Source organism: Accipiter gentilis, chromosome 18 (genome assembly GCF_929443795.1).
Source record: "Accipiter gentilis chromosome 18, bAccGen1.1, whole genome shotgun sequence".
In the NCBI taxonomy this organism is placed as follows: Eukaryota; Metazoa; Chordata; class Aves; order Accipitriformes; family Accipitridae; genus Astur; species Astur gentilis.
The window spans coordinates 1,364,979-1,384,914 of record NC_064897.1 but is presented as its reverse complement, the minus strand read 5'-3'; the positions used below and the strand labels follow the sequence as shown (position 1 = coordinate 1,384,914).

Genomic DNA, 19,936 nt, shown 5'->3' with positions numbered 1-19,936 from the left:
ACATACAAAAGGTCGTTTCTTCCCACGAAGCAATGGTGAAGGATTATGTTGTCCCAAGCATACCGCATGAGCACCAGGACAACTTCCACCTGAAAGAAGGATGTGGAGTCAAATCTGCCTGATGAGAACAGAGGGAAAGAAAAAGTCTGGTAGGAAAAGGAAAGGATTGAAGGAGACTTCTGGCCTGTATCTGCCTCCAGTAGAAAACCTGCAAGGCATTTTAAATTACTGCCACCAATTCTCCATGAAATACTGTATTCTACTATATAGTGCACAGTACTCTTCAAGGTTTCTGTGTACTCCTACAACCAAAGCTGATGGGCACAAGCAGGTAGGGAACAGCATGTTCACAGTCTAGGAACTCAGTCTGAGATCCCCAACAAAGTAGGCTGATTTCTGCAAGGTGCCAAGTACCAACAAGACTCCTTTAACCAAAAGCAACTCCAGAAACCAGAATCAAGTCACTACGTAAAGTATCCATGTTTGATGGGTCCAGACAAAGCAAATCACCAAGGGAAAGGCTAGCAGAAGCTGTCAGAAGCAGAGCTAATAGCATTACTCTGGAATAGAGATGCTTAGTCCCTTCATTCAATTCTTGTCTTCTGCATCATGAAGAAATCTGGGAGAAAACAGCACTTCAGTTTATTGCCTCCTACAAGCTCTATCTCTGATCCCACATACAAATCTAACTGTGAAAACTTTATCAAGCAGAACACTCGGCATCATAAAAGTCACTACTGTGGCTCGTGATAACACATTTTACAACTGAGCTGGTTTCCATCCCTACACCAACTTCCCTCCACCTCCTTCTCATGTTTTGACACTTCATTTGTAAGTACCCAAATGAAATCCCTTAGTTAACTGCCCAAGCAATTTTACCTGCTTCAGCTTACTGCTTTCCCCATACCCTTTGCCCCCTTTCCAAAGGCATGAGAAGGTTAAGCACCACTACCAAAAGCAGTCTACTGGGCAAATATGAAAACAGTTGATGCTGCTTGTTCTTCTGAACATGTCAAGAGAAGTACAGAGTAACAGACTCACTTCTGAAGGCAGTGATGGCAGGTGAGCACAAAAAGTAACAGAAGGGCACCGTCTTCTCCAGCTGGTAGCAGAGAGCTCAACGAACAGACTTCATGCAAATGGAAAGGAGGCTACAGCTATGACTTGCAATTCAAAAACAGCAACTTTTTTGCTTGTGCAACATGATTCTACAGGAAGAATAAGCTGAGATAAATGATCCTGCAAACCGCAAAAAGTGCACATGCCTAATTGCTGGAGTTGCCCAAACGTCACCCAGAAAGACAAGGAAAACCCTGAAAAACACTCATATATAGCAACTTTATTTGCAACACACATGTTGTGGGTTTGCTAGTAAATACTAGTTTTCAGTTCAACAGTGCACAGGACCAATGGAGGAACAGGCAGTGCTCCAGACTAGAAGCTTTAACCTAAACACTCAACACAGTTTTCAGAGTCCCATATAGTGAGGTTGCTCATGCCCAGCTCTACCTTTCCTGTGTCCTACCTGCATCCAGGGCAGTAAAGGAGTGTACTGAAAATGAACTGAAATATCTCACTATACAAGCAGATGCTGCAAAATACAAATAAGTTTTCTCAATGGTTTCCAGACAAGTCATATGCGGAAAATTATTTTACTTGTTGCTTTGAGCACCAGAGGAGCCTGCCAAGACAAGCACTTCAGTGATAAGCGCTACAGACCTCACAGTAAAAGAAAGTCTGGAACTCAGAGCCCACGGTCAGATAAAAGCCCATCCACAAAGGGAATGCCATAAAAGCATGCAGGTGTTTAACTCTGCCAGGTTTAAGTAAGAAATAGACAACACCATGTCCTAACGGAGCTGCTGAAGACCATGTAGAAAGAGTGGAGCCCAGGCCTCCAACTGCCATTCCAGTCCAGTCTCCCAAACACAGCCCACAAGGGATAGCAAAATGCAATCATGAAACAACAGCCAGCCCAAGAATCAGAGTCCAAAGCACAAGAAAATGTCACATTTCACCAAGTATCAAAAAGACTTGCAGCTGTTATTTGTTTACTTAGTCAGCACACCAAACTTGCACAGGATTTGCAGTTCTAGCTTTCTGTGGTCTCTTTTAAAGCCTTTGCGCTGTTAATACCAGGTCCTATGAGCTAGACAAGATGGCGTTTCAATGGGGCTCAACATCTTAAAGACTTTCAAGCTCAGCTACTGGTCAGTCCCAAAATAGCTTTCTAACTACACAGCCTCTCCGACTCACCCTCGCTAAAGAAGCAGCCAGAGCAGCAGCCCAGTGGAAACCATGCTTTCCTCCTCACTAAAAGGTTAGACAGGCAAAAAAGACATGGGGGAAAAAAATAAATTACTTTTACTAGTACCTCAGTGCAAAACCAGTAAAAGGACCCCGATGAGAAGCACAGTTCCACTGCACACCCTTGTATTCACATGCTCATAAATCATCAATCCACAGATTTCATGCCATTTAAGAAATGTCCTTACTCCAGCCTTTGAAAGGTGTAAGCTGCGAGGGAGCTGCATAGTATAATTGGATAATTCAGGGTGGAACGGACCTAAGGAGGTCTCTAGCTGAACCTCCTCCTCAAAGCAGGGTCAGCTCTGAGATCAGGCCATGTTGCTCAGGCTTTATCGTGTCACATCTTAAAACCTCCAAGAATGGAAGCTGCACAAACTCTGTAGGCATCCTGTCCCACCGCTTCACAGTGCCCAGCATGAAAAGGTTTCTCCCTTTGTCCAGACTGAACCTCATTCATTTCAGTTTATACCTGTTGTCTCTCTCCTCTGCTATGCACAACTGTGAAGAACCTGGCTCCGTCCTCTCAATAATCTTCTCACAGGTATCAGCAGACTGCTTATTAAAGATCTCCCTGAAGCAGTCTCTTCCATAGGCTGAACAAGGCCAGCTCCCTCAGCTCTCCTCACAGAGAGAGGTGGCCCACTGCTGAAGGGGCTCCACTTTAGCCAGGTCTTTCCCATATTGAGGAGCCCAAAACCAGACACAGTCTATCAGCTGGGATCTAAGGAGTGCTGAGTAGAGGGGGATAATCACTTTGCTCCACGCACTGGCTGTGCTCCTGTTAATACACCCCAGGATATTGTTGGTTTTCTTCACAGCAATGGCATGCTGCTGGCCCGTGGTCAGCTCGCTGCCCACCACGGCCCCCAGGGCCTTTCCAGCAGAGCTGCCCCCAGGCAGGCAGTTTCCAGCCTGTATCATTGCAGGGGGCTCTTCCTTCCCGAGTCCAGGACTTTTCACTTGTTCCTGTTGGATTTCAGAAGGTTTGTCGGCCCATTTCTCCCACTTGTCTATGTCTCCCTGAGCAGCAGCCCTGCCCTCGAGTGTATCTGCTGGTCGCCCACTTTGGTGTCATCTGCAAACTGCACGAGCGTGCGCTCCATCACCTCCTCCAGGTCGGTGATGAAGATGTTAAACAGGACACATCCCAGGACAGAACACAAGACAAACAGATCACACAACAGGGGCAGTGCCACAGGCAGCCACGAGGATCTTTTCCCCCCTTTTCTTGCACAGGGATCAGTTACTCTGTTTTCACTCTTCCAGTGTAATAGATATGAAATCTTTCACACTCCCAATAAGGCTCCACAGAATCATATGACCAGCTGTGCTGCGACACACCAAATTAACTCAGCCTTCCTGGAACAACAGTGCCCATCTCCTGTGCATTCAGTACAAAAGTGGAATTCCCCAGCTCAGACAGTTTCAAAGTAATTGTGTTTGCATTCTTGGAGAAACCTCTTAGGAACCACTGGATCAACAGCACATTTGTTTAGCAAATGAGGGAACTGAGTGAGGATGCCTTCTACCAAGATTCTGGGTGGTATGGCATCTGCACGTAATGCCATTCATGGGAAGAAAAGTCACTCACTAAAAATTACAATTTGTTTTACCAGTTTGTCCACAGAAAAGAAAATACATACATGTTCCCGGTTGGTTAAAGAACTGACAAAGAAAGGCTTTTTACCAGGTGCTGAACTAGCTTGGAAAATGTTGGTACGTTTGTTAACATGTAAATGACAGGAATTAAGGGATCAGAAATATACAGTTGCAAAGACAGTATAAAACAAACACCTTAAATGTCAGAGTCATGGCTTGGTCAAGCATAGCTCCCTAGCCTTCTCATTGCTCTTACTACGGGTGTCAGCAGAGCAACAGCCACCACAGTTTAGTTTTTTAAGCTAAATGATATGAAGCTAAATGATACTGAGGATCCAACATGATGATTTAAACTATGGCCCCTCACTGTGTTAATGCAGCTACAGCTGCAGTGCTGTAGTAACAGTGGGCATTTTCAAGACACCAGTCTAATTATGCAAATCATAATTGGTTAAGCGGGAAACTATTAGTTTGAATCTGTGTGAGCAGTCAGAGGAAAAACTCACAAGCACACAGTTATCCCGGACACATCATGGAAACAAATATATACCTTTCTCCTTCAGCCATACAGCAGAAGGTGGATACTAAGGCCAGTCCCTCTTCCCTTCCCATTACCAACTGTCTCTCTCCCTGACAAGGGAGCCGCAAAAAAACCAGCTCCACAGAATCACAGAAATTTTGATTGGAATGACCTGCCAAGGTCCACCTTGGAGCTGGACTACTGCCACATTAGACGAGGCCAGTCATGACTGCTTCTCCCCTTCCACATGCAAAAAAAACCCTATCAGTTTCTGTGGCAAACAGCAGCAGATCTGCTATACAGGCCGCAGATCTGGTTTGCTCCTGGCACAGCAGGACCACTTGGAGCATGACAACCTGCACCCAGTTCAAATCCAGTTTCCCAATGGTAGGGGTCCATTATACATGCTTATTTAATTACCTAATTAGAGAGTCAAGATCCCCGCCAGACCAAATTCAGTACAGATCAAGGATATATGTATAGTGTTACCATTCTTGCAGCCTGCCTCATTTTCCAATGGAACCGATTCACTGTAACAATACTGGGAGCCACACACAGGGAAGAAGGCAAACAGTAATCCTGAGGGACAATTTTATAAACCTGTTCCTGAGAAGGAATATTAAGCAGAAAATGCAAGCCTGGATGGCCTGGTACCTTCTCCTATTCTACCATTTCTGAAGAAAATCCTGTCCATTTTGCAAAGCCTCAAAATCCATCTGCTGGACTAGACAAGCCAGAGAGCAAACAACACTATTCTATTTTAAAATGACAGAAGCGTCTGCATCTGTTTAATAACACACATGCATACATCTGCCAAACAGACCTAGTGAAAGACACTTTCTGAGGATTACACGTTTTTCTATTTAAAGGCAGTAAAAAAGACACCATGCCTCTATACAGACATGAGAATAGCTCTCCTCCTCATCCAGCTCTCACAGTCTCCTTCCTTACTCCGAATAAATTGTGTATGCAACCATCTCAGCTAATTAAAAATTAGCAATAAGGCCATATGGCAGCTATAATGGAAAATCCTATTTCTTTTTTTCAGTGGATTTCACTATGGTTCAACCACTTAATGAAACAAGTACTAAAGAAGGAACCGGAATTCCAGGAGCCAGAACAGCTTGCTTGTTTTATAACCAAAACGCAGCATACATTGAAAAGAGATTTTGTAAGAGTATATGATTGCCAGGCAGGTCTCAGGGATTATAAAGAAGCCTTTTTTAACTTGGAGAAACAGTCACTGAGAGGCAAAACTGAATTCCCAAAGATCCTGTTGCTCGCCACTAACAAGGCTAAAAGCAGAATCCCATCCCGTGGCCTCCCCTCTCAGCCTAAGGGCTCCGGAGAGGGATCTGCAGCGGGAGCATGGATACAAATCATGTGTACAGGATTTATAATTAGAAGCTTCATTGTGCGGATATATGTTCCTCCACAAGGAAGTGACAGTGATTTAAGGGCCCAAAGAGTAAGGAGCCACTGCTCTCGGCCAGTACACGCTGCCAGGTGTGCATGTTCTCTCCACATCTGGTTTTCAGAGCAAGACTTAACTGGATTCAAATTACAAAACCCTGAAACCACATATGTTAGCCATAATACTTTTCCAACTAAACTAGACATACACAACAGAAGGCACGAATTTTGGGTTACAGCTTTCTACTTGGCCAACAGAAGAGTACAAATTATGAAGTCTATACCTGAGCAGAATACGCTTCACCCTGGAGAGATCTCTTGGCCACTGACCTATTAGCTGTGCAACACAGAGGTTCCTGTTCCCACTTCCCCTCCATGCTCAGCCCACCCCCAAAGATAAACGGGGGTCACTGTCAGCCACGCAACAACTGCTGGTGTAGACCCCCCCCAGCCCCTCCTGCGATGGTGGGGATGGCACGCACCACCACCGAGCAGCCTGTCCTGCAGCAGAGGTCCCAGGATCCAGCACTCCTCCTGAGGGCAGCCTGGAAAAGCCCCCTGAAAAGCAGGGCTCTCCCACTGCTCACCCTGCCCCTCCTTCCCTTCCACTTCCCTCCTCCTCACCACAACGCGTGCCACACTTCCCAAACCGCCCACCCCTCAGCCCAGGGCAAGAAGTGCCAATGCAGCCTATGGCAATGACCAGAGGCAGGTACACCGCAGCCCCCGGGACGACATGTAAAGGCAAGGGCCAGTCCAATTATGCCATATAGACCGTGGGGAAAACCTGCCGCAGATGTGTATACTTTGCAAGTTAAGAGTAGACAACTCTGACAACTGCATCGGTTGATTTTGCTGTGCCCCGAGGAAAAAAACTAAGCTTCATCAGTGACAATGCACATATATAACACATCTCACCAAGCAGGCAGAGGACATACAAGGGAGGGGATAAGCAACTACCAAAGTCACCATGCAGAAGAGCTCAATTAGAGGGCCATGCAGAGTAAAGTATGTGGACATCATGACAGCTGACCAGAACAGAGCCCATGCCATCAGTCATGTCCAGACACTGGCACAGGTCAGATCTTTGGAGCCATCTGGATGACTTTCAAGTAGGTGGCTTCTGCAACAAAATACCAGATCGCATTAGTTCAAAGAACCTGGGGGTTTGCTGAAGTTGTGATTCCTACAGTGAGCAGAGGTCAGCACAAGGAGAAGCCTTTGAGAAACAAGGCTTCCCCTCCTTCTTTCTCGCTGGTGTCCAGGTCTCCTGAAATGACTGTGAGGAGCTTGAGGGCTGGCCCTTAGCCTGCTGCTGCAGTGAAGACCTTGCCCCACCTGCATAAGAACATGGATAGACTGAAAACACTGAAAAGGCAACAAAACTCCAGGGTAAAGGCGGCACACACAGAGCCTCCTGCATTACTAGCAGGAGCAAGGGTGACAAGGATCACAAACAGACAATGTTATAGGTGAGGCAGAAAAGTCCTCCTCCTTATGATACGTATCAGTGTCTCTGTACGGTTGTATGCCCCCGTCAAGACATCATGTCTTGACACAGGGCACCCTGACACAGATAACCTCTGAGGTACGTATTTGCAGGCCAAGATTTCTAGTGGTGCCCAAGATATTTGTGCACTCGACTCGTGGACGAGAGGAAACGGCCTCAAGTTGAGGCAAGGGAGATTAGGTTAGATATTAGGAAAAAATTTTTTACTGAGAGGGTTGTCAGACATTGGAACAGGCTGCCCAGGGAAGTGGTTGAGTCACCATCCCTGGAGGTATTCAAAAAGCGAGTAGACGGGGTACTTCAGGACATGGTTTAGTGGGCATGGTTGATGGTTGGACTCGATAATCTTGAAGGTCTTTTCCAACCTAAATGATTCTATGATTCCCTTTGAAAACTAACAGCAATTTGGCATCCAAATCCTTTATGAGCAGCTTTGAACTGGCACTTCCACAGCCACAAACTTTAATCTTCTCAGGTCTGTCCATGACACTTGTATGCACAAGGTACACACACTAGATTTCCTTCCCAGTTGAACAGCAAAGCTGTAGATGCTGAAACACCAATTCCTGCAACTAGCAGACTCTCCCTTGCACTGGTCTTGCCACAGACCACATATCCCTGGATCCCTTAGCAACAAGTTGTTCTGACATGCTTTCACAATGGAAAGAGCTTGCCAGTTAATCTCCCCAATCTCCTAACATCAAAGTATGATCCAAAGCTCAAAGCAGTGCATTGGAAAACTCCACCAGCTTCATCTGTTTTAGGATCAGCCGGCCTGTAACAGTTCCTGAAGTACATAAAAAGACATTTAGCACTGTTATGCGTAACTATACTAAATCTTCTGGACTCCTGTATTGCCGATGTGCAAATCAGTAGGATGCGTTTAGATTAATAAAGGGATCTAAATATCACAACTCTTAAAAACACAAGCACTGAAGTCAATATGATTAATGCATTTATGATAATGCATTGCAGAACTCAGCCTGTTCTCCCTGCATAGATCCACCAGTGGGACGAAGAATCCCCCCTTCACACCATCCAGCAGAGAGCATCGGCACAGACCCTGCATGAAGTCGTGACTTGGCCAAGCTCCCCCCATCCATATCAGATCCATGTGCAGCCCTCCACACATCAACGTCTCACAGGGCTCACCCACACGCTCCCCAGAACAGAAACAGCCAGACGCCAGCTTCTAGAAGTCTCTCGCAAGATGTTAGTATTAATAAATCCTTTAGAAGAAATGAAAATAGGTATCATTGAACAATTGCTTTTAAGTAAGGGTAGACTTTAAGGAGAAAAGGAGTCCCTTTCCAAATCCTTGCATTAGTATTTTTAAGAAATTCCAAATCTAGTTCTGGATAATCGCAAGTGTTGATAACCACCTTGCTAAGGTTTTACAATGAAACATAACAGTGTTCTTATAATGGATCCTATTTTAATGATTGCAACTCTGAAAATAAAACCTTAAAATGGCAGTTTTTCTCAAATAAAAGCAAGCCACTTTCTTTAATCCACTGCTGAAGAGCTACAGAGCTATTTCGCATATCTTGCTGCATCCTGTCTGGAAGAAAACTTTCAGCTGTAATTCAAAACTCTATTGTCTCACCAAGAGACTGTGCCTGAAGCTGCATTGGGAGAACCATCCTAGCCTAGCTGCAGTTACAGGAGAAAAGCACAGGTTTTATGACACTATTAAAAGGATGATTCCTGTGCATGTAAAGTTCATTTTGGTTGAGACGTTGACACAAGCTACATCCACAGCACAGCTTTTGCCAGAATAGAACACAGTGTCAGAACCTGAACTGGCACTGCTATAGCAAGACTGAAACCAGACCTGGTCAGAGGGACGCTTGAGCCCTACAGGAGAAACTCAGCAATTAGGCTACACAGGTTCCAACTGGAAATTTAGGTCTCTGTTTAAATTAGTAGTAGAAAGGATAATAAATTGAACCTGAATTTGCATACGTCTGCATAATCTTTCTATGGATATACACACATACCTGGAACAGTATGTAGCTTCAATATAATTATATGCAAATTACTCTCTTAAAAAGCAAGTAATTCTGCTTAACCAGCACCCATCTCATCTTCTGTTTGCATATTTCAGCAGCAGTAGCCCGTTACAATGCACAGACACGCTTCTCCAGCCAAGTATACTCTCAGACTGCAGGAAATATACTTATGTGAACCAGGACCACAGAATTAGACCCTACATACTTTGTGTTTGTCTCTCCATCTGGCTAAGAATTCACTGCCACATACATACTATGAGCTTGGAAAGTAAGTTAAGATGGGGGTGAGCTCCAACACCAATCTATTGAAAGGAAGAGCCTTAAGAGCACATTGAGTATCAGCTCAGGAGACAGTAAGAAGCAACCGGTTGAAACTGATCTCAGATTGCACCTCAAGGATTTGTGAGAGGCAGATTTGGTCATGAAGTTTCCTGTTGGGTGAGAAATACCACAAGACTAGCCAGCACCCTCCAAGTTGCCTGGCACTTCACCACCAGTCAGAAATGCAGACATGCCTCAGGACAAAAGCTAGAGTGCAGGCACCACACCAGCAGCACACCTCCATCCTGAGCTTTCTAGGCACCAGGTGATGCCAACGTCCCAGTTCTTCCACATCAGAGAGGTTAGAGCAATTACTCCACCAGCACCAGTTCATGAAGTAGGATGCATGGGCACAGCCAGCATGAAACGCAATCTGCAATGGTCAGGAATGGTTGTGACTGGGACAAATCCTGGGCATGAATAATACCACCAACACGAGTGACGCCTGCAAGGTGAATGAAGATTGAGTTAAGGATGCCTTACAGCTTTACATCTTTTTAGGATCTATTGAACAGGCATCTTTCAACATCATTTTAAAGCTAAATACATTTGTTAGAAATCCCAGGCAGCCACTAGGCAGTGACTAAAGCAAACGTGCAGCACACAGAGGTGGAAAAGTTCAATTTTTTGCAGTTTGTTTACACAGATACACCTTTGGAGACCGTATAACAGACAGCATTAAAAAGAGATTTTAACTATTTTCAGTATACCATATTCAAATGAAAGATAAGATCCATTTTCTAAGCAAGTCCAATTCTCCTATCCTCTTGCATTCAAGAGGATGCCTTACAGGCCTGAGATGTGCTCATCAATATAAAGGCAATGAAGTAGATCTGGTTTTGAACCTCTCTTCTCTCCAGAGAGCAATTACCCCCACAAGCAGCCCCATCAGTTTCAAAGGAATGATAAAGAAACTGTTTCCTCCAATTTAATTCTGCTGTTGGGCTTATTTCCCCATGTTCTTGCCTGCAGAAAGCCAAAGTGGATCGGGCAGCATGAGCAGTCCTCATCTGAACAATTTGGAGATGGGTTTTAGCATGTGTGGAGCTGTGGGAAATGGGCAGATTATGCAGCACCTTTGCCCAAAGATCATGGCAGGAGAGACACCTCCGGAGATACAGTTTCTTTCCCTGGCTTTGTCACTGGCTTGCCAGATGACCTTGAACAAATCACTACCTCACCCTCCACCTTTTCTCCCTGCAGAATAGAGGGAAAAACTGCCACCTTTCTCTGGGAGAAAAACCTTGCCGCCTAGTGAAATATGCATCTACCAAGCTACCAAACTGGTGTGCCTGCAGGCAAATGCAACAGTACACTTTTCAGAGCCACACCATCTCACTGTCACACTGAGCCACAGACCACGAGAACAATACTTAAACCTCCCTTGATATGCGTAAAACCTTCATATTATTCAGCTGCTGTTGCAATAATTCTGCCCTTTGCAGCACTGTCATCTCTCCCCTTCTTTCCCCCTCTCCTATTGTTTTCATCAGGCACAATGAATCGCTCTTTTCTGGACCACTTTCCTCACCCCTATGCCCACCCTCAATCGTGTCAGTGGGAAACAACACTAAGCAATTAAGTCTGTTGTATTTCTCTCACTGACTCCTCCATATAGGCTATACACACACACACATATACACAGTTACAATAATAGAAGGTTTATTTAGCCAAACACCTGCTGCCCAGATCTTTCATACAGTGTGTTATGAGGAAAAGAAAACAAAGCTTTGCAAGTAGGCTTGGAGGCGAAGCTTGGAGCAACCCCCCTTCTGTATTTCAGTAAAAAGACATCACTCTGACCAACAGGAAAGGGGAGGGTTTTTTAAGTTTTATTTAGAGATGGAGATGAAACAAAGCACTATCTAAAACACTATCTTTTACAGGGTCTGAAAAGAAGCTAAGGGATCATCTAGCTTACAAACTGTATCCTGCTATGGGCCCTGCCAGCACCCCAATAGTTTTGTAAGGTATTTAAAGCTGATTTTGGAGCTCCTGAACGGGTGTGGTAAGTTTATTAATCATATCACAGATGTGGCACATCTTGAAAGCCCAACATACACCGAGACAGAGCCGTGTCACAGTAACATGAGGCAAACAGATTTTTACAGATTTCCACATAGCCTAGTTGGGGAGTGGGGGAAGTAAAAACCAAGCGATCGCACGAGCACTGGAACTAACACATCCTGATTTTCTAAGGATGTGTGTCATGACTGATTGAAAGATTAAGAATGCACATCTCCACGCAGTGCTCTCCCCACAGATGGGTCCTTTCTCCAGCCGTGTCCCTGCCACGTGGGCTCTCTAGTAGCGTGTAAGGGTTGAGCTCATCTGCAGGTTTTCCTGCGTTGGGACTCAACTAAGGTCTTTCTATACTCACTGGTAACCCATTTTGACACAATCCACAGTCATTTAATAACCCTTAAGATGGGTAGTTTTCTCTCAGGGGCTTTTTTTAGCCAAAGTATGGGTTAAAAATATTCCCGGGAAGGAAGAGGAAGGGAGGAGCCAAACAGACAGTCAGATCACCCACCCTGTACTTCCATAGGAAACCAGGGTAAAAACAGCTTCCCCATGAGCAACAGTGGCTGCTGCTTCTTTTGTCAGGGCTACCTAATAAGTCAGTTCAGCCATAAAAATTCAGAAACATAAATATAAGATGTAATAGTGTAAAGCAGAGGTTTGAGGTAGAAATTCAAAGTGTTCCTCAAACAGTTAAGCAACCTATAGAATTTGACTTAAAACGTTGACAAATTTGACCTGAGGTCTCAACTCTCCCTCACCTGCCAGCACCCACTTACAAAGCACTATGTCACGCCATACTGCTAAAGCCAAAGCAGCAGCAAAGTTGTTTACATGCTACAGTAAATACTTTGAATACTGCCACAGTGACTATTGCAGCATACCTAGGAACCTTATTTATCCTCCCATCACAAAGCAAGGGTATGAGCTTCCAGTGGCCGACTTGATAAGCCTAATGAACCCTCCTCTCCCAATATAGCTTTTCTAAAAATAGACTGCTGCCTGTTATAAAGTAGTTAGCCAAAAAAATATTTAAATTTAGTTGCTTATGGGTTGTAGCCACACATTATGGTTATTTATGACATAGCTGCCACCCATGATTAAAAATAGAAAATCACTAAGTAACAAATGAAAACTTTTTCAGTACCATTATAAGGATCTTTGAGATGCGTGGCTCAGGATCTTTGAGCTGCGTGGCTCAGAAGTGATGCACAAAGATGAAAAGGGTTAATATAACTGGATTACAGCTCTTGCACAGACTAGGTTAAAGGTCGTTATATGAATACAGTTGACATGGTGATAGCAGGCCCGTATTTACACTACGGTTCAAAAGACAGGCAGTGAAAGCAAGAAGTATGTATAAAGAGACCTCTGGCTCGCTTGCTTTTCATGCTGTTAGAGGCAGAGGAGGCAAGAATGATCTTTGGCTTCCATTTGCTATTGTGGAGAGTAGTTTGTGGAGAGGGTAACATTTACTCTGGGAAGATCACTCTGACCTCTGCTGGTCCCCTCAGAGAAAACCAGCAGAAACCGGAGGGAGGGAGGAAATCCCTCAAGGGCAGAGCGGTTCCCAAGCTCACAGGAAAAGTTGACCACATGGCTCCTATATGGTCTATCAAGTCATTCAAGTAACGCCACTCAGGTGACCTTCCAATTTACTTCTGCTTCACACCCACAAAGATTTAGTTTCTAGCCCTGAAATTTGCTCCTGTGGCCGCCCAGGTCCTACCGCAAGCCACGGACCAGCCTCTCTCCCCCTGGCGCAGACCCCATCCCACCACCTCATCACTGCTCAGCCCTTGGCCCCCTCCAGTTTCACAGCCATGGTCTGGAGACCTGGCATTTGAGCGCTACCCCACACAGAAAGTGCGAAACGTAAAAGGGTAATAAGCCGTTTCCCCTTTCAATGAAGGGGCTCAGCCGCCGGCAGCACCACAGCGCGTCACACCCAACGGGTGGCTCCACAGGCTTGCAGACAGTCCTTCCTCCCTTCATATTTTCAGACTGGAAGGAATACTCAAACTAAAAGCTGCATCACATGTTTCAGTTTCCTCCCCATCGCACTGACAGAAGCGTGACCGTCATGCTTTACACTACCGCAGCAGCAGTTCCCCACTAAGTAATGACAGCAGTAACCGAAATGGGCCCTTCCATCGCCAAGAGGACCTGCAGCCACAAGAGTAGGCAAAATAACAGGCAAACTCAGCAAAACGAGCGGGTGGCCCCTGCTGAAAGCAGTTGCCTCAAAAACATCACCTCGTGATGCCGAAATTTCTCATTTAAGAAGGGATGCTGCCAACCTGTTTAAGCTTAGAAGCCATCTTTCAACAAAACACATTCTTTCAGAGCGTGTGGTCGGCATCCCCAGCTAAAGATGAGTTTTCTCCACCATCTTCCTTCAGAAGCAAATGAGATCATCAGGAAGGTGTGAGCATTTCTGCTGCTCCTCAGCACAACCATGTTGAAGAAACTTGAATAGATAATAAAGGAAATACCAGTAAGCCACACCAAGGGCCAGCAGAAGGAAAGGGAAGCAATTTCCAGGTTTTGAGGCCAAATATTTTATTGTTAAATATTAGGAAGCTGCCTTCTAAATGTTGCTGGCAATCAATAGACTCAATGCGTGTGAAGCATGTGCTCACTCAACAGCCAGCTGAAAGGGCGCTGAAACTCAAATTACGTCCCTACCCTACACCCATCAGACTCTAGAACAAAACCAAGGCCAGTTTTAACCAGCAAGAAAGTGAAAACTGCATTAAACTGTAAGGCAAGGACACCTAGATTTCTTGCTAGCAGATGGCTGCGGTCCGGGCATAACGTGGAGGGAGTTTCTCCACAGAAGCCGGTATTTGGTCAGTGGGGGAAGCAGAGGATTGAGTACACCATCCTGAGAGGAGACAATGCTCCGGAGAAAGGAACACTTTGCAGATACACAAGGATGGACCATCTTTATCAAGTCTAGCAGCGAGACGCCGCCTCCCTCTCTACAACAACAATAAAAAACCCAGTCGCGCTGCTCGAGAGCGAGCGGTGCTATCTCCACGCAGCCGCCGGTGCAAGTGGCCCCGCTGCGAGGCAGCCTCGCGCGCGCGCCCACGTGCGAAGGCCGTGCCGTGGTGCTGGGCCACCCTGACACGGGTGCTCGTCCACGGGGTTTGGGCTGACGGAGCTTCTCCAGGCTCCCCGCACCAAAGGGGAAGGCTAATGCCCCCCTGCCAGGCCGGTGGCCGTGACCCCAATGAACACGCTCAGCGTACGCTGGTGTGAGTCCACCCGTGCGAAATCCAGGCGCTCGAGGGCTAGATGTTTTTGCTGAATGTATCTGGTCACGAAAAACACCCTGGAAAAAGCGTCTGCGCCAACATAAACCCTACGGATGAAGCGGGCCTGGAGCGAAACGCGGGTGGATTGAACCGTTGCCTCGTGGCTCCCTCGACTCCGACCAGAAAAAGAAAACGACGCCCGCAGCCTCCTCGCTCACCAGAAGTTTATTTTACAGCAGATAAGCGGGTTCTGGGGTTCCCGTACGAAGAGGGCAGCCGGGCAGCGGGGCGGCGTGAGCGGCCGAGCCCGCGGCCGGCCCTGAGGCGCGTCCGACCAACGGCCGCCCCTCAGGGGCGTGTGGCGGGAAGCGCCGGGCGCTGCCAGGCGGAGGGGCCTGCCGGCAGCCGCGGCCGTGCCCCCCTCCGCGGGGCTGGTGGAACAAAGCGGGGTTCTGCCCCGCAGGCTTCCCGCCGACGGACGGGACGGGACGGGGCAAGCCGCTGCCGGGTCGCGCCGGTCGGGCGGACTTTCCTTCCTCCCCTTCGCGCGGGCGAACTCACCCTCCTTGGCTTTCTTCTTCCTCGCCAGGGTCCCGCCTAGCTTGCCCAGGAACGACTCGTCTTTCTTCATCCTGTGGGGCCGCAGCGTCGGGGATCGGACGGGAGCGGCGGACATCGGCTCGGCCGGGGTAGGGGGAGGAGGAGGGGGGGGGGTCAGCGGGGAGCCTGCCCGATCCCTGCCCCGCTGAAGCGGCCCGAGGAGCCGAACAAAGCCCGGCAGCGGCCGAATCGCCCGGCCAGCCGCGACCGAGCGGGGAGAGCCGGCAGCGGGAGGCGGTGTGCGGGGTGTGTGGGGGGGTGTGTGCGAGCTGGAGCCGCACGGAGGGCAAGGGGGAGGGTGGGGGGGCGGGTTGGGAGCCGCTGCCGGCGGCCACAGCGCCCTGCCACGGCCTGGAAGTCCGCGGGAGGCGGGGGCGGGCCGCCGCGCCGAGCCGGCCCCGCCGCCTCAGGCAGCCCCGCGCCCGCTGAGGGGAGTCGCCCGAGGCCAACGCCGAGGCGGCGGGCGGCAGCGAGGGGCGAAGCTTCTTCAGCCGGAGGGAGCCGGGCGGTTCCCTTCGCGGCTGTGCGGCGGCCGGGAAGAGGGGCCGGGGGCCGGAGGGGGGGGCCCGCGGCTGTGCGTGTGCGGTGACAGACCCACCAGGGTGGGGAGAAAGCGGGTAAAAAGCCTGGCAAAAAAAAGGCAAAGCCCCGGGTCCCCTCGCAGCCAGACCAGACCTCGCCACAGAACTGAGGGCAAACTCTGAGCCTGTGCCGTCTGTCAGGGCTCCGCTTAGCTGCTTCGTGCTGGCGGCATCCAGGCTTGCCTCCTAATTTTGCAGCCAAGCGCCTCTTCTGCCAGGCTAGCCTGCCTTCTCCTCACGGCACGTTGCCTGTTAGGCTTGGCATCTCCCTTGTGGTAAGGTTGAGGAGAAGGAGGCCACGGGCTCTGTGTTTGCCGGACTCAGGTGTGCTGAGTTAGGCTTGGCATCTCCCTTGAGGCAAGGTTTGAGGAGAAGGGGGCCGTGGGCTCCGTGTTTGCTGGACTCGGGTGTGCTGAGGCCCGCAGGCACCTCCGGGAGGGAAGCCACCACCTCCCGGGTCCCCGAGCGCTGCCGCCACCGCCGTCAGCATAGTGTACGCTCACAAAAATGGCCAAAAACGGAAAGTCGGTTTTGATCCCACAGAGAGAATTCTTATTGCTTATCATTTTACAGCACCTGGGAGCATGATAAGGGCTTTGTGGAATACGCATTAAAAACAGATCCTGAAGAGTTTATAGCGTTAGGCTCTGATCCTGCAAAGTCTTATGCACATACTTAACTTTAAGCCCCCAAAGTGGTCCCATTGACTTTAATGAGACTACTGGGTACCTAAAGTTATGCACATGCCTTTGGCTGTGATCCCACAAGCGGTTCCCCCCTGTCAGCAGCCCTTGTCCCAACAAAGAAACGTATTCAAATCAACGTGACTTGGCACAGGATCCACACACCCAGTTTACAGGACAGATTTTCATGCCTGACCTGACACAACACATCCAGAGCATAAGAGAGCAGAGATATTCTTCCCAGTGTGTAGTTTCACAAGACATTTAACCCAAGCTAATCCACCCTGTCATGAAGACCTACTCTTGTCCCTCTCCTCCAGCTGCTTGCTGCTTTTCTACAGGCACTTAGGCAACTAATAAAAAAAAAACCCAGCCAACAAACCAAAATCACCCTGCCCAGCTTTCCAGTGTGACTGAGCATAAAGTCCCCCAAGGGCAAGTGCCAGCAGAAGGGAAGCGGAGGCAACACATGACTGGGGCTGGGAAGACCCTTTCGAATGGCAGCGCAGACATCTGTGAACTGGAGGTTATCATGAATTTGCAGCCTGATACATGATGGAGTGATGACTTATTTCAAGTAGGCATTAATTCTTTGGGGATCCAACTCTAAATGCATTCAAGAGTGAACACTGCCTTTTTTTAAAGTTGGTTTGGTTTTGGTTTTTTTTTTTTGAGATAATGTTTTCAGAGGAAAGTGCCAGACTGGACTGACACATTGTAATCCAGCTTTGCAACTGTAAAGACATTACCAAAGACCAGGAGGGATGCTGCTGCTGTCAATGGCAGTACAGTGGATAAAGGAAGTTCAGGTGCTTTTTAAGAACTACGGGTTTCAGGAGTGGGCAGTGCAGTCCACCAGCTGAGACACAGCAGGGAACTTTAATCAAGAGCCTGTAACTCACCTTGCGGTCACAGGCCAAAGGGACCCACTGCACCCAGCAACTATCCCACTGTGTCTGTTGAAAATATGATACTAGTCCAAACAGGGCAGGGCTGCCCTAAACTGCCAGAAAAGCAAAGCTACACAACACTCGGCATTTCGTGAAAATGCCTTTTCATTAAATGAGATGGCAGCCACGGAGGATCCTTTAGAATACCCAAAACAGGAGGGTGTTTAAACTAGAATGTGGCTTTTTGTCCAAAGAGGAACACAGTGCAGGATGCAGTCTGATTTTGCCTGAAGGTGTTTGTAAGAGACTGAGCGTTTTGCGTTTCTGTCACAACTGCTGTTAGCAGAACATGGAGCAGTTTCTAAATATAGAGACACTGTTAATTTACCTACATCGCATTTTAAAATCTGTATTTTTTTTTATAAAATCTGTAAATTTTTTTATAAAAATATTTTGGTTTTCCCCAAATATTTTGGTTGAACGTAATATTTAACACAACAGCTAATGAAGGATTCAAAACATCAATGCTTGCTCAGCTGTTTCTCTAATGGGTTCTCTTTCTGCATTTGAACCACAGGTTTGCCTTACAGGCTCTATTTCTGTTGTGTTTTGCAAATCAGCAGGACAGTGGAAAATAGACAAATACTGTTTCAAAGCATAGAACTGAGGGGCAGTGACATGTTGGGAGAAGGACCTGCAGCTACTTCTAATATTTGCCTTTAATGGATTAGATTTCAAGTTTATAGCATTCCTTTGCTCAAACCACCTACTGCTCCAGCACAGCAAGGTCCGAAGTCACCCACAGCACCACTGTGCATCACTGGCAAAAGCAACCGAGAACAAGGAGTGCTGTTTCTACGTCTCGGAAGTCTTGCATTGCAGGGAGCTTGGACCAGGGGTTCCTGATCAGGTTAATGAGCAGTATTTCCACATCTGTAATTTCCTCCAGCCCCATACTACCATTACATTATGTGCTACCATGTCGTCTGAATATCTCACAAAATAATACATACTGTGGATTTTAACATAATGGTCACTCTCACTGGCTGTGCAAGCAGCATTAGCTGTTCCTACAAGCCATGTTTTTTGTGGGCTGCTCCATGAGCCAGACTGCCGAGTGGTGATCCTGCCCATTCAGGAGCCCCAGGAATGCTGACCTTAAGAATGGATTGGTGACAAAAATCTCGGGAAATCCTGGACAAAACCTCTCTGAAGAAAGTATGACTTTTCTTAAAAACAAGCAAGACAAAAATAAAATTGTAACCACACTATGCTTGAGAACTTCAGGGAACACAGCAAGCCCCGGTATAAATTAGGGCAGTCCCTCATATCTGGCCCAAACCTGAGTGCAACATATGGATTCAATCTAATTGATCACAGAATCCATCATGGAAACAATTATAAAACTTCACTATTTTGTTTGCATAAAGAGCAGTGAGAATTACTAGGAAGAAGATACAAACAAGGCATACCCTGGCACCATTGCATCAACAGTGCATTCTGCATTTTCCAGCTTCCAGTATGTGTAACCCCCAGACCAGACCAGACCAGACCATGGTGCCCACCTCTTCTTGCTGGGGAACTGTCGACTACAACAAAGGCTCCAGGCACCTGAGGAAATGACCTTTGCTGACCAATCCACTCATTCAGCCCATGTACTGTCTTGGAGGGGTGCAAAACTGTTTAATAACTATGACAACCCATTTGCAGCCCTTTAAGAGGCACTGCCTGGAATGAAAAGAACCACTCTGTCAAGTTTAGGAGCTGCACAAACAGAAGACGATGCCAGAGATCTTTAAGGGCTCATGCGTTAAATTGGCGTCCAGATAAATATGCCCTATATTTGCAGTCTAATTTTTTTTTTTTTTTAAAGCATAATGTCTTGCTTTAAGCACTCATCAATAAGGTAACCTGAAACTTACACAAAATCTATTTTCTCATTCCTTCCCAAAGTTTCTTTCTCCTGATTTCAGAAATAAATTTCAATAAGTGTAAATCCTGCTTAAGACATGGGTTATTACCTGAACTTCTCTTCCCGTTTCCTCGGCAAGTCCCAAACCTGCCAATAGCTTTCAATTCTGACCTAGTTTTATTGCAGAATACAAGGAAGCATCCTGTGATCTATGTTGCATGGAGCCTACAGAAGGGATTTTATAAGGGCCTGTCTGAACTAAATGTTTAATGCATAGCTGAAGCAGTTGCAGTGACCATG

The 19,936-nt window shown here is 47.2% G+C and overlaps 1 protein-coding gene across 3 annotated transcripts in view; it reads right to left on the bottom strand.

The window, feature by feature from the left end:
- PARVB (parvin beta) overlaps positions 1–15,802 on the bottom strand; it is a 68,084-nt gene extending 52,282 nt beyond the window's left edge. For 2 of the 3 annotated variants that reach the window (XR_007508619.1, XM_049821416.1), the window contains exon 1: positions 15,532–15,802. Coding sequence is in view for 2 of the 3 variants with exons in the window: in XM_049821416.1 (XP_049677373.1) it covers positions 15,532–15,646 (115 nt within the window). In the remaining variant the exon portion in view is untranslated. Of the gene's footprint in view, positions 1–1,041; positions 1,155–15,531 lie in introns of those variants that run through there. The other variant, XM_049821418.1, reaches the window with a different exon arrangement.
- Between the last annotated feature and the right edge of the window lie 4,134 nt (positions 15,803–19,936).